This window comes from Glycine max, chromosome 4 (genome assembly GCF_000004515.6).
Source record: "Glycine max cultivar Williams 82 chromosome 4, Glycine_max_v4.0, whole genome shotgun sequence".
NCBI lineage: Eukaryota > Viridiplantae > Streptophyta > Magnoliopsida > Fabales > Fabaceae > Glycine > Glycine max.
This window is the reverse complement of record NC_016091.4, coordinates 46,458,997-46,474,548: the sequence shown is the minus strand read 5'-3', so window position 1 is coordinate 46,474,548 and position 15,552 is coordinate 46,458,997. Positions and strand designations below refer to the sequence as shown.

At 33.9% G+C, this 15,552-nt stretch overlaps 1 protein-coding gene across 1 annotated transcript; it reads right to left on the bottom strand.

Moving 5' to 3' along the window:
- Window positions 1–515: 515 nt before the first annotated feature.
- On the bottom strand, window positions 516–13,929 carry LOC100804885 (CLPTM1-like membrane protein cnrB). The gene is made up of 12 exons (XM_003523140.5): window positions 13,506–13,929; window positions 12,930–13,076; window positions 12,693–12,807; window positions 12,506–12,600; window positions 12,249–12,355; window positions 6,631–6,668; window positions 6,051–6,286; window positions 3,579–3,672; window positions 3,285–3,475; window positions 2,674–2,893; window positions 1,661–1,828; window positions 516–983 (listed from the first exon to the last, which is right to left on the bottom strand). Exons 1-12 carry the CDS (start codon window positions 13,701–13,703, stop codon window positions 838–840), a joined length of 1,755 nt encoding a protein of 584 aa, XP_003523188.1. The 5' UTR covers window positions 13,704–13,929; the 3' UTR covers window positions 516–837.
- Between the last annotated feature and the right edge of the window lie 1,623 nt (window positions 13,930–15,552).

Genomic DNA, 15,552 nt, shown 5'->3' with positions numbered 1-15,552 from the left:
ATTGAGAAGAATAGTTTAAATGAATGAGAAAAAAATCATATAAGTATGAAAATGATGAAAAAGGAAAATTCGCAAAACCTGAGACTAAAAACACGTTTTTTATATGTGAAAAGACATGACTATGCACATACACATATATAATAGTCTAATATATTCCAATGAATTCTACATTATTTTGCTTATATGTTGTCTCTTCTCATTTCTCCACCAAACAACACAACGGGATAATAAGTTGTTTATGTAACTTTATTTTTTGCCCAATTCTATTATACTTTATATTGTACTTTGGTGTATATCAAATGCTCCCTATTAAGTACAAGCCATTTGATATCCAAAACACGTTGTAATCGTAAGTACAAAGCACACTTTTTCCAACTCCCTAATTACGAATTAGAGTTAATGATAGCCGAGAATCTGGAAGATGAGTTAATTTGGTCCGAAATGTTAAAAAATGTTAAACACCCAACACAAATAAATCACAATTCAAAACCAAGGATAAATTAGTGAAAAATACATGAGTGGAAGAAAATAATACATAAAAGGGTTATCTGTCACAAACTAAAAGACATTTGAGATTAAAGAAAAACTACAGAAGGGCAACTAAAAAGCTGTTATGACCCTTACAGTCAACCATGAAGGTCTCAGTAGTTAAATTCCCTCCATCCTTCGGTACTAGTAAAAATTCCAGTAGAAAGGGCCAAACTAGAGCTTTCTTTCAACAAAAATCTAATTGCAAATGTGTAACAAAAGGGGAGAAAAACAAATCAATCCCCGTTGAATTCTACAGTATTAAGTATCTACTGTAAAATTTTCTCAAATTGTTGAGAGAAAACCAAATCAATTAGTTTTCTTCTCTTCTTCCTTTGCAGCGTCTGTCTCTGCCACAGCCTGATCATCCTCACCTCCAAAACCAAATTCGTTAACACGTTTCTTGTCCACTTTATAAATCCACCTCTGGTATAAGTATATGACAAAGATAAGATCTGCAAGGCAGGAAGGGACAAAAGAAGAAATTAAGACAATGATAAAGGGCATTGATGAACTGATATACTTGCATAGTGCCAAATATTAAGAGAAAATACACAATTGCAAGAATAATATTTCATAAATGAGTGTATTCAAATTTGTCAAATTATGGAACAAAGGAGATTCAATAATGATTATCCTTTCAGCTACATGGCAATCATGAAAGGTTCGTGATTGCAAGGCAAGGGCAGAAAATAGTATGATAACATAAAATGCAAGCTCCTTCCCTTCTTTAAAAACTAAAACTATTGGCTTCAATACTCTGATGGAGAAGGAACACCATTGTTCTGGGAAATCCTTCTCGAAGTAACAAAGTTTAACCTCATGTGGCTAACACACAACCACCAAGTTCAAACTCAGTTTATTAGCTCTCAGGTAGGCTGAGATTCAAACTCTCATATAATAAATATAAGAGGTTGGGCTTTATCAGGCTAGTTGCACTTAGCTTCCTAATCCTGGGGAAGTAATACCAGATTTTACCAGTTATTCTACTAACAATCTTTCCACATCTAATCATCAGGTCTTAGATCTCCTTTGTTAAAAGAAAACAACATTTCTTGCACCACAAGCATATTAATCTTAATATGAAACTAGCCTTAGTATTGAAAGCAGTTGGTCATGATCATAATCTTACCATCACGGAAGACAGAAAGCCGATGGAGTGTTGGCATTTTAATGACAAAGGCAAAAAGGTCATCAATTATGGTGTTGAGAAACTTGTAAGTCATTTGCCTCCAAGGTAGATGAGCAACAGATTTGAGCTTGTAGTTGATGAACAATTGAGGGCACATCATAATAAAACCTACAGTACAAAGAGTACAAACATTAAAAAGTTTACAAAACTTATAAACTTAATAATATAATCTGCATTGAAATTGGTTAAGTGTGTGACTATCTGTGTTCGGTTTGAATTCTCAGATGCATAAACCCATGTGGTCATGTCAAATTAGAAGCTACTCTCGGTAGCTTCTATATCCTCAGTGAAATTGAGGTGAAACAAATAAATGTACACACCTTCTTTACGCGAATCCAAACACTGTAAATACTTTGTTATGAAAAGTAAAATGCTTTTTCTTACCCATATGAAGAAAAAGTGGGCAAATAAAAATGAGGTAAGAACTAAGTTTATTTTCAACAAAAGAAAAATAAAAATGCTGGTAAGAAACACAGCAGTGTTCTTACTGTAGGTGAATTTCATATTTATTCTATTTCAGCCTTTGACAGCATAATGATAATAAGAATGAGAATAAGTATTCTGACTTCTTTTCTAATTTATTTTTTTACTTAGAGAAAAAATCACGCTTTCAGCAAGATAAGGTTTAACTCCAACAAAAGTAAAAATATGCATTAAGTTTTAACTCAACTAATTTATAAAACCTCTGCTACCCTAGCAGCACGAGTTGTGATGAACACAACCATGGGAAAAAAGCATAAAAGCACCTGTGATTCAGGACAATTTTGCTAGGGAGTAGGGAAGCATAAACCACATTACCACAACAGTTAGGAAATTAAAACTTAAAAGCACACCAAATTTATCAGAGTCAAAGCATTTTTGTTTAATTTAATCAATTTAGACAGTCATGGTCATGATTTCATATATGGTAGTACCAACGAAAACACAATCATAGCATAACCAAGATTGCTTACCAAACATGTATACACAACTTGTGAGCGAAGACAAAATCCAAGAATACCAGCTCTTGTGACGCTCATACATCAGTGAGTAAACAGAAAAGCCAGCAACAAGGAGAAATAAAACATAGAACAAATACTTCATAGCAATATCATCATATTCCTTTGTCTTATTCCGTACGTATGATTCTCGATCGCGGAGCTTCAACATAGGTATCCTTCCTGTCCTATCAATCTGGGAAAAAATAAATTACAGATTGCGGATATCAATAAAAATAATTATGGAACATCAGAATATGTAGTAGACAAAGATGGAATATAAATGCAACATGTATACATACTCACTCAAGAAAAGTGATAAAACAGTAAAAAGGAAAGGTCCCAGCAAAATATTCTACGCATACATATTACAGTATGTGTAAACATGAAAGGTCACAGCAGATGTTCTACATATGCACACAGTACTAAGTATACATGACACTAAAGAGGTGGAAGCTTGCAGTGTCAGCAACAGCAATCATTATCTCAGGAACCATGCTATTTTATATTCAAAATTCAAAAAGCACACCTATCAAATATGTTTAACATATACATATAAAAGAAAAGCTAGAGATCACAAAAAATACCTCTATGCGCATGGCTTTACCAATTTTCCAAAACTCAATAACACAACCAATTCCAGAGCTTGCAAGAATCATCCAAGAGGTGTCATTGTCAAGTAGATAAAGGAAGATGATAAGCTGACAAGCAAAGCTCACAACAACGGTCTTTGCAGAGAGTCCTTCCATAGATTTATTTTTGTTCCAAAATTGGATGTCTAGGAAGAAACAAAATAATTAGTTGATAACCTGTACCTCTAACCAAATCCATATGGATTTTCTTCTTGGAGGTGCTTAAAGACTGTTGGACAATTGACTTACCATTCTTGAAAGCCAAGAAGTCAAAGACTGAATGAAGAAGAGAAACAACCATGGTAATTGCCAGGAGGTAAGGATTCCCTTCCAAGAATACCCTCTGATATAATTATCAAAATCAAATAGTTAGCCAATTAGAGAAACAAGGCACTTAACAATTCATACAGCGAGAGACAGATGCACAACAAAGGATTGTTCTTATGTTTGTTGAAATTCCATTTTAAAATCTGTAAGAGCATTAATATACATTATATAAATAAATCAAATGCTATTTAATAAAACTGAGTGATAAAGTGTTTGAGAAGGTGAGAAAGTGTTTGAGAAGGTGAGAAAGTGTTTGAGAAGATGAGAAAATTGAGAGAAAAGACTGATATTATTACTAGACTGAAAAGTTAATCGAGGTATATATAGACCTCTGAACCTTTACACCAGCAGTAACAGAATCTAACTAACTAACAGCAAAGGCTAACTGAATTAACTAACAGACTAACTGAATTAACTGAGCTAACTAACAGACTAACTAATTTGTTATCAGATATCTAATGCTAGAGAAGTGCTGTTAGCAAAGGCTAACAGCCCTTGCAAGTACACAAAATTACAAAACTGTTTTTACAGTTATACAACACATGCTCTAATATTCTAATAAATGCCAAGCTGCTAAGAGACAACATAGAGATGAGCATTGTGAGGTGAATGTCTGGTAGGAAGCGGTAAGATGTATTGAAAAACTGCACATGCAAGGGGCTGATGATGGGAACACAAACAAAACACACAAGACAAATCATGTGTTTCACCATAGAGCTTAAACTTTTAGGATTGTTAGCTCATGACATGATATTAGAACCTCTACGCCCAAGTAAGTTGTTTAGAATTCGATCCTTACCACCCTCATTATTCTAATAAAAAATAAATAAATTCTGCAAGGTATGTGGCTATGTGGGCATATGCATTACCCATGCTTCAAGTCTGATGGGCTCTTGTGGTATGTTAAGAGATATACATAAATCCATTCATATGTTTTCACCAAAACAACTTAAGATGCTGAAATTGTAGGCTCATGACAACATGGTTCGGACCAATCTACTTCCACACAATCACTCCAACAAATATTCACCATCTTAAAACAAGACCATAAGATTTGTGTAGAAGTACTTCAACCCATCCTAAGTTATGTATCACCCTACAAATCTAAGTCCCCCACACAAGAATTGCAAGAAATGATAAACTCTCACTTACAAGAGACACTCTTTACAACACCACTCTGGATGTGACTCTCAATAATAGTATGACTCTCAATATGTGGTCATGTGCTTTCTTCCGACAATGGAAATTAATTACTCTTCAGATTTTAAAGACCATTGAAGTTTGATATCTCATTCTTTAAAGGTGAATATAGATCTTTTTCTTGAGTCAAAGATTAATTCCATGAACATGGCAATTTACAATGCATGGGACCCATCGATATGGAGGAACCCAATAATGCCCTTCATTTCTTATTTTACTTGAAAATTTTAATCATTACTCCCAACATAAGAAGTACCGAAAGATAGGTGTACCTTGAATAGAAAACTACATGAAATTTGTTTAAGAACATACAACACTTAAAACATAAAGTAATAAAGGACAACGATCAAGGATGAGATGGTTGGAGAACTTATCAAGATTCAAGAAAGATGTGGCTTTAAATAACATTGTTCAAATAGGAAGGAAAAAAAATATTTAATGAATTCCAAAGCCAGGTTTTGTTTTAAATATCAATCCAGGGGACTCAGATCTCATATATTTGCATAATTAAAAAAAAAAAACTGCTGTCATATATAGATACAATCTAACACCTTAAAAATTCAGAAAATAATTTCAGCATATGTTGCAGTCATATATCAATCCAAATAACTATTTATTTATCAATAGCTTTTTCAGGAAATTGGCAAAAATAAGTGATTATTTTCTCCAAAATAAGCTGAACCAAACACACATTTAAACTTCGGGGAAGTTATCAAAAACATAGAAATGGCTTTTCTGATAGGTAGATTACGAAATTAAGGAGCATATAACTAAGGGTAAAAATCAGTGAATCAGAGGTATGCACACCAGAATTTTGTACAAGTACCAAATACTGTACTAATTAAATTGTCTTCCAACACAACAAAAAGAGCTGCTCTCATCAAGATTGTATTTAAAGGTAATACTCAATTAAGCGGTACTTGAGCAGTTGAACATAACACTGCCACTCATTACAACCAAAGAGCACAAAATATAATGGCTTAAGAAAATAACATGTCACAACAGAAAAAAATGTATAGACAAGTTCATAGTGAAGGATGCAGGGAAAAGAAGGAAAAAAATGCCTCAGAGTTCATACGAACCATAATTCAGCATAATACCCAAGTACTCAACATGGATGTTCCATCAAATAAGTTCAATCTACTGTAAACCAATAATTATGCAGAATTGAGACAAATTTCTAAAATGACAAACCTTGAGTTCATCAGCCTCGCCTTCAAGCATGCTTCCATAACTACGGTGAATCTGGAAGGACTGGTCAATCTGCAGGAATAACTGCCACTTTGTCATACTAATGGGACCAACTTCCAGGTTAAGTGATAATTCAGTCACTGTCTCGTTTAAAGGTATCAGCTTATCCCTGAGTAACCAGAACTCATTGAAATAAACAATTGGATAGTAGTTCCCAGTAAAAGGATCGATGTTCAAGTCTAGGCACGCAAAGTTAAGGTAACTTGACATATAAATATATAATCAGCTAAATTGCATGAATGCACCAGTTACTCAGTGTCAATAAATTGGAAAGGTCAAACAAGGAATTTAAAATTCAAAAAATAAGAGAAAGGTTAAAATAAGAGACTTCACTGAAAGTGAAATGACACATAACGCCCTGCCATCTATAAGTTCCCCACTATTTTGTATTAATCTTGCTTATAATAAGACCATATATGTTTAATGATAGACATGATATCCATAAACCAATGCCAAGAAAGGGGGAAATGAAAATAATTAAAGGGAAATAATTAATAGAAAACAATGTAAATGACAAGGATACATGGAGCAATGTTTGGTGCTACACCTGTTTTTGGGTACCTGCAAGCAGGAAAAGTATATTATAACAATAAGAAACATCAAAAAAGAATATCCATCAATTAAGTGGCTCAGCTACTGACAAATCTAGAAGCAAGATTCATAGGTATTTTACTACCATAATTGAATCTAGGAAATGTCAAGTAAGAAAGTTCACAAGCTTCGTTTGAGTAGAAATTTAGGATAGGTCTCAGATTTATAGATTAGCATCAAAGATGAAACTACATTTGCACTGATGGGGTGATAGCTCCCCCAAACTTTAAAAATTACACATTTCACTTCTGTTTTATTGTATTTTGTATAAAAACAAATTTAATCCTTTTTTATCAAAAAAATCTTTTTTAATTTTTGTTTCCCACCCCCAGAAGTTTCTGTCCTAGTTCCTACTCCAACCAGCGTGCTAGCTATTGTTTGACCGTATTTGAACAATATATACAATTGCTATCTGTGCCAACAACATACATGTTGCAAGAAAGGATATAGAATCAAAAGATGTGCATTTTATGGTCATCAGTTCAAATATGTAACAGGACACCAATTGATCATGGGATTGGGAATCATACAATATACAAGCATACAAGAAGCTGTGATAATGTTCATAAAAGTTCCAAAAATGTATAAAGACAGGGTTCAGTACATTTCAAACAGTGTTGCAATGGCAACTGTAAGTTCAAATGCTTAATCTTAGGTATAGGGCTGCTCACAAGTGCCATTGTTGATGGAAACAAGAGTATCAAGGTACTGAATCTTTTCACTACTCTGGCAAATATATACTTACATGAATCTATTCTTCTTAGAATAGGAATTTTGATAAAATATGGGCAAGTAACATCCTCAATTGAAATAAGTTACATTTTGATAAAATATGGGCAAGTCTTAAAATGATTTTAAATTTGAAAACAATAAGAGAAGTACAAATCCATCTTTCTGTCCTATTTACAAAATCAATCACAGGTTCCAACATATATAAAGCCCACAGACTTATCTAAATTCAACATACAAATAATATATAGTTAAAACTGAGATTACATGCATAATTTCACTGATATAAATACGGACTTATGTAATGCTGTTGAAACAGGTTTGGGCCATTGGACAGGCTTGCCCCACCATACTTTTTGAGTGAGTTGGGTAAACAATGTCATGACCCATAATAGTGGGTTAAATAACCCTAAAATCCTTCTGATGCCAAAAAGAGTGAAAATTGCAAAAATCTCCCAAGAAATGAGTGGGAAATGGCAAAAAGGATGGACAAAACAGAGATTTCATCCCTGTCCAAAATTATGACTGCTACAAGTGTGATTCTGAGCTTGAAAGGCCACAATCTGTACATGTGACAGAGAACTTAAAGCAGACAGTCTGCTTGGCTCTGCATCACAGCTATATGGAAGCACAATTTCCTGCTATTAACTACTATGAATGAGCTTTCCACCATGGGCGATGACAATGTTATGTTGCATGTTGATGATTTGAGATCAATAGACCGAGATGCTGTAGGATATAACTGATTGAAGTATCTTGAAGGAGCTCAGATGTAGGCCTCTAGAGATGGAAGGTTGTTGGCAGCAGAGCCGTAGGTCATGCCAATGTAGGATTGCAACCCAAAAGATGTAGATACAAGGGTTGTGAATGACAAATGCTAGGAAGCTGTTCACGGTGAGAAGCATGCTGTTCACTAATGAGACGAAGGAAGTGAGGATAAGGTGTTATTTGTGTTACTAGATGATGATGCAAGCTGAGATGAAGGTAACACAGTAAGGGTGGATGTAGTATCAGGAACTTCAGAAGTTATTAAAGATGGCTCAGGAAATAGGGTAGGATAAGGGAAGCTATTTTCATTGAAAATGACATCTTTAGAAATATACAATCTGCCATCAGCAGCTAGGCACTTGTAACCTTTGTGTGAAGGAGAATAACCCAAGAATACATACTCCTGAGATCTGAATTGAAGCTTGTGCTTGTTGTATGGCCTTAGCAAAGGAAAACAAGAACAACCACACACTCTTAGAAAAGAGTAATCCGGTTGTTTGCTGAATAGTTTCTGATAAGGAACTTCATTATTGATAGCAGATGAGGGCATGCATTGTTGAACCGAATCCCACTGAGTGGAATATGGAGGTACTTATGGCAGAATGGGCCAATCTAGTCTTTCACAATAAAGTGATAGGTGGAACTGCCATTAAACGACTTATTAGCAGATTAATAGATCACTTCGGAATGGCACATACATCACATATCCTGGATCAAGTAAAGACTTTGGGATTCCGTCAAGCTACAGATACATCCCAATAATGAAGAGCTTGACTTGAGATAAAAGAGTGAGGCCCAGCTCCACGACATGTCTATGCTTGCATTCTACTACTCCATTTTGGTGATGAGTATGAGGACATATTAGTCTGTGCTAAATACCATGCTCTGTCAAGAATTTGGTAAAAGGTCTGAACTCCCCTCCCCAATCAGATTGAACAGCCTTGATAGACATATTAAACTGATTTGAAACCATAGTTTTAAACATTTTAAAGATTTCTAAAGTGTCAGATTTATTCTTAAGTACAACCAAGTGAATCTGGTATTAGCATCAACAAAAGTAACATAATACCAAAAACTAAAAGGAGATGGGGATGGGGCAGGTCCCCAAAGATCAGTAAAGATAAGATTAAAAGGTTTTGCATAGACAGTATGAGAAAGAAAAGAAGGAAGTCTATGTGACTTTCCAATACAATAGTGATTACAAAAATCTGTTGGTTCTTTATTAATATTTGGAATATTACAAAGTTGAAATACAATTTTCATAGCAGCAACACTAGGGTGACCGAGCATAGAGTGCCATGTTGCAAAAGAAGTAACACTACTAGTAGCTGTATGTACAACATTCTTATCTACAGCAGCTTTATTTGATGAAACAGATTGAAAATCAGTCACTAGCTATGAAGTACGGACACTCCAGTCCCTTGCCGTGTCCGGTATCCGACACGCGTCCGTGTCAGTGTCTGACACCGACACGACACCCATACTACGTTCTATATTTTGGACATTACAGGTGTCTACGTGTCCGGTGTCCGTGTCGGTGCTTCATAGGTCACTAGTGATTGTATTTACAACAGGACTTTGTACAGAAGCTTTAACAGAATTGCAAACATTTGAAGGAAGCTTGCACTTGGGCATATAGAGTCAAGAAGTGGAGGGAACTGATAGAGATCATCACTCCCCACAAATCCTTTTAGTAGAACAGTTTAGACTCCTGTGATTTAACAAGACAAAATGATGAGTGAAACTCAAAAAACACATTATTATCTTTGCAAAACTGACTGACACTAATGAGATTCTTAGTAATAGAAGGAACAAATAATAAATTAGTAAGAGTAAGAGAAAACTGAGGATTAAGGGGAGAGGAAAAGGTGGAAACACCTGGGGAGTTAATGTTGAGGTCTTGGCCATTATCAATAGTGATTTGGTCAGGCCCCTCAAAAGGTGTCACTTGCTGTATGTTCCGTGACATATTAATCACATAATGGGAAGCAGATGATGAACTAGTCAGATAAATCTGAGGATTGGACTGATGTTTAGAAGATTGCTGATTAGTCTGCTGTGGCTGCAGACACACATACTGAGGTTGAGCAGATGCCATGAGTGGCTACTGAGGTGAAGCAAGCACATACTGAATAGGTTGAGCATACTGAACTTGCAGAGAAGTCTGAGCATTGGAAGCTGAAGTAGATTGAGTAGAAGCAAGTGAAGCTGGTGGAGGAAGAGTAGGAACATAATTCTCCTCTAGTCTATGATAGCAGTAAGAAACAACATGGCCAAATTTGTAACAAATTTGACATTGTACATCAGCAAACCTACTTCTACCACTACCACGGCCTGAACCACGACCGTCACAGTTGCTTCGGCCAAGATTCCAACCACCACGACCACTGAAAAATCGATTTCCACTGTAATCATTTGCAGAATTGTCCTCAGAAGAGGTCAAAGTGGTCAAATTAACTTGAGCTTGAGAGTTAGTGTTCATAGACTATGGATGAAATCGACAGAAGAACTTCCAGAGTTGAGATTAACAGATCCTAAACCTTGATTAAGATTGATAGAACCTAAAGCCTGTTTACAAGATCAATCAATGCGCACTTCACGGGCAAGCAACAATGTTTCAACTTCATCAACAGTAAACGGATGAAAATGACTAGTAACAAGAGAAATAGATGATTCGCTATTAGAGTATAATATTCCAAAAATTCACATTCTGTTATAGGTAGTTAGATAATAGCTAACTGTTTGCAGTTAGTGACAGCTGTTACCTGTTAACAGCTTCTATAAATACCTAAATTGTACTCATTCTGCATTTGAGTTAATGAAATGCAAAACTCCATTCTCTCTGAAATTCTCCCCCTATCTCAATTTCTCTAAGATTCATACTCATCAGGAAGACCATCGAGAATTAGGTCAAGATGTTCAGAATTGAAAATAGTTTCACCAATTGAAGTCAACTCGTTAACAAACATCTGAACATGCAAAAGATAATCCAAATAGATTGATTATCAAGGGAGTGATTAGGGATTGAAAGTGTGATTGAATCTGATCCCAAAGTTGCCACGATGATTGGCATCCAATGACTCGTGGAAGAATGTTGCCAAAGATGGTGGATTGCAACCACGCAAGAAGAAATTGGTCTTGTTCGTACCAAACAGTAAACTCACCATTGACTTTATTAGCATTGTGATCTTCGATTGAAGCATACTTCTGTGGAATTTTCGGATTAGCGATGTAGCCTTCAAGATGATGACTATGAATAGCAGGTTCAACCTGTTGAATCCAAAGAAGATAATTCTTCGCATTAAACTTCTGAGAAATGGAATGCGCAAAGTCCTTCGAAGAAGCATTCGAAGCACTCGCCGACAGAGTTGCTGTGGTGGTGGGGAGGAAGGAGGAGAAACCATAGTAAGAATCAATGCAGAAGCCATGAATAGAAGTTTAGGTTTCAACCTAAGCTCTGAATACCATAAAAGAGTTGATAGAACTTGAGAGAGAAGAGGAGATTGAGATTGAGAAACCAATATTCTTCAACCCAACTGCCACTGATTACAAAGATGAATATATAGTTGGATAACTGCCAACTAACCTAATTGTCAACTAACCTAAGTTAGTTGACAGCTGTTAGGCACTAACTGACTAAACTATCAACGGATAATACTAGGTAGTTAGAATATCAGTTAACTGACAGAAACAAAAAGAAACACTGAGTAATGTATACTCTCTTATAAATGGTTAACCAAATGAATCTTCAACATTAAATTTTGTGAAGTTCCAATCCAACAGCATGATTCACCCCAAAAATGAATTTTCATTCCAAAATGCATAAATATTTCCAACCATCCCTCCGATACTACTTCATGCAAAACTAAATTCCAAAATTCCAATTAAAAGAAGGCAAATCTATCTGGCAATCTCTTTCATCTCCTGCACGACACTTTCTCATAGAATAATAATCAGCAGTAATCAAATTTAAACAGAAATTATGTCAGTCAAAAAGTAGGACATATAGTTAAAAAATGTGCCAATAAATTAAATGAATTCCAAGAAACATACTGAGTGAAGTCAGCAACCAAGTTTATTGTTATATTTGGTTTCCAATATGAAGCCCACTCCACAGGACCATCATCATTAGAATCATCATCTTCAGATTCATCAACCACCTAACACAACCAAAAGAGAACGATATAGAGATCATCATAATAAAGATCTTCAGTTTCAGTACCATAATAAAGATCTTGAACTCAAGCAAAAGTACCATAATAACAATTTCACATAAGTTAATTACAAAAATATGGGAGCAAATAACAAACCTTGGATGTCACTTGAGCCTCACTAGAATCTGGTGAACCTCCCAACAGACTTTTCTTTTTATCTGCTTGTGACTTGGGCAAGTACATCACAACAGCTGAGACCAACAAAAATGAAGACGTCTCGTAAGCCACTTTCTTAAACATATTTAAAGTGACTAAAATATCAATAACAAGTTAAAAATCATACGATGCGTCCTTCCAAATGCTGCTTGAGGCTGGTATTCTGGATCACTTGGGTCAGGCGAAAAGCCAGAGTGTGCAAAGAAAACATGAGCATATAGACTCCCATTATGCTTCAAAGACTGAAAAGAGAATATGCAAACATAAAGTCCATTATTACGGGAACTACTTCTAAACTTTCTTCAAGAACCAATGTAAACAAATCATGCATGGCTTGCAGTAGCATCTTCAGTCAGAGTTATACCTCAGACGGATGATACTTCAAAGTTAGAGTCCTGGTACTCTCAGGTCCCCAAACGGCATACGGAATATTGGTTTCATGCCATACAAGAGAACTTTCACTACCAAAGTCATTGAACTTCTCGTACTCGGAAAGATAAAGCCACATATCCTGAACAAAAAAATAGCATCCGAAAAAGAACCTAAACTGAGCACAAAAACAAAAGGCAACACCAACTAGGAAACTCTTTGCAGCTTGCGCAAAAATCAGAACACAGACTAGTAAGATTATGATAATTACACAAAAACCTAATTTCGTTTTTCAGTAGAAGTAATTTATTTTGAGACTTTCGATCATGAACAAAGCTATCACGTACCATCATAACTCCATAACTCGAAATTGAAATTCCATTCAAACTTAAATCGTAACCTAAAAGTATCATCGAAATGGTATAAATAACTAACCTACATTCACTAGACAATCGAATTCAGAGAAATAATAATAATAATTTAATCGAAGTGAGATCATGCAATAGAAGTTGAGTTAGCAAAGGTTAAAGCGTGTGTGTGTGTGTGTGTGAGAGAGAGAGAGAGAGAGTACCAGAGGCTGTGCCTTCTGATAGAGATTGGAGATGAGAGCGGAAGGTTCGGTAGGTTTTTTGGGGGAAAAGAATTTGGAGGCGAAGTACCAGAAAACTGCCATGCGTATGATTCCGGAGAGGCCAAACCCTCCTTGCGGCTGTTGCTGCCGCCCTTGCGGCGCCTGGCCGCCTTCAACTGCTGGCGCAGGCGGCGCCATATTCGGCAGAGAAAGAGAGAGAGAAGAGAAATATCAGTGATGGAATCGAATCCAAGATTTGAAAACTGATACTTCGAGTAAGACGGTGTTGCTAATGTAGTATGTAGTATATGGTTTATTAGTAACTAAAGCCGAAAAGGGGGGAAAAAAAAGAAGAAGAAGGAATTATTTTAGAACTGGGTGGCCACGCAATCTTCTCCAACCCCTGCTTTATGCAAATTGCAGTTACACACTTACACTAACTGGCTTATTAATACAAGAATAATAAAAAAATAAATTAAATTAGGTTTGAGTAATCGTGCTTAAATTAGTTTTTTCCTTTAATTGATTATTTAAGTTTGATTTGATTTTTTAATTTTATTTATATTCAATTTCATCTTCTAATTTTTAAAATTGATTCAATTTAAATTTATCATTTAAATTAATAATAATTTTATACCGTTGCAAAATAGACTTTCTTAATAATCTAATTTAGATAATAAAAGGAAATTGAATCAATTTTAAAAGCTAAAGAATTAAATAAAATATAAAAAATAAAGGATTAAAAAAATAATTTAACCAATAATTATTCTAACAATTTTGCATTATATATATTTGATATGATAAATAATCTTAATTTACAAATAACAAATGTTTGATCAATTTTATTTTAAATATAAAAGTAGTTAAAAAAATTATATGATCTTATTTAAGATGATGGGATTCGATATCGTTGATAAAATTTAATTGTGAGTATTTAGTAAGATAAGTTAGTCCTTCTAGGAAAAAAATTAGATTGATACTTATAATCTTTATTAAAATTCAATATCACATCATATTAAAAGGGAATGTTGGTCTATAAAATAGAGTTATACATATCAAATTATGTTTACCACCAAACTTTCGTACATATGCCAACAAAAAATTATCCTAAGATGAAAAATACATAAAAAGTAAGTCTTTTAATTAATCAAATATCTAAAAATTTAATGTCACACTTTTTTATTATTTATGAGACTCATTTTTTATGTAATTTTTACTATATTTATGACATTTTTTTTTTCAAACATTAGTTAATTTATATAATTTTCACGTAAATGAATCTAATGAAATAAATTTCATAATTCATAAAAAAGATTCAAAATTGTGTTCAAAAATAAAAAATAATCATTTTTTCAAAATGACTAATTTGTTATGAATTAAATAAGGAATGAACCATTTAGAACTTTTAAAAATTAGGAAATTAATTTAAAACCAAAAAGTAAGATAAGAGATTATTCTTATATTTTAGTCTAAAAAAACCTATCTATGTTATTAAACTAATTTATGTAATTATTTTCTAATGTACCAAAAAATACTAAATTTTAAGTATTGCAATCATTTTGTCCCTTTGGTGTTGTTGTTTCATTGCTTAATATTTATCTCCTTTTATAATTATAAATTTAAATGATCTTTAAATTAGATTATTTTTAAGAGAAAAAATGTGAAGAAAGAGACTCAACTAAAGATGATCAGTTAAATTTTTCAATAAAAATTAGTCATCAATAAAACTGATGAATATTTCACATTAATTTCATAGTGATAAAAAAATTAAAATTTTTAAGATTAAAATAAGAGCATTCAAAAGTCATTTTTAAATGAAATTATTTTTAAGAATTATTCACATTTATTAAGCTACATGGCATATCTTAATCTTAGATATTGTGTTTTTAGTTCTTTTTTACTCTTTATTTTTTTCATTTTTTTTATAATTAGTCTCCCTTAATTTTTGTTTATTTTTAGCCCCTTTCAAATACTAATATCAATGAAATAAATAAATAAAAGGCTAAAAAAATACAAAGACTGAAAACAGAAAATAATGGAAGATAAT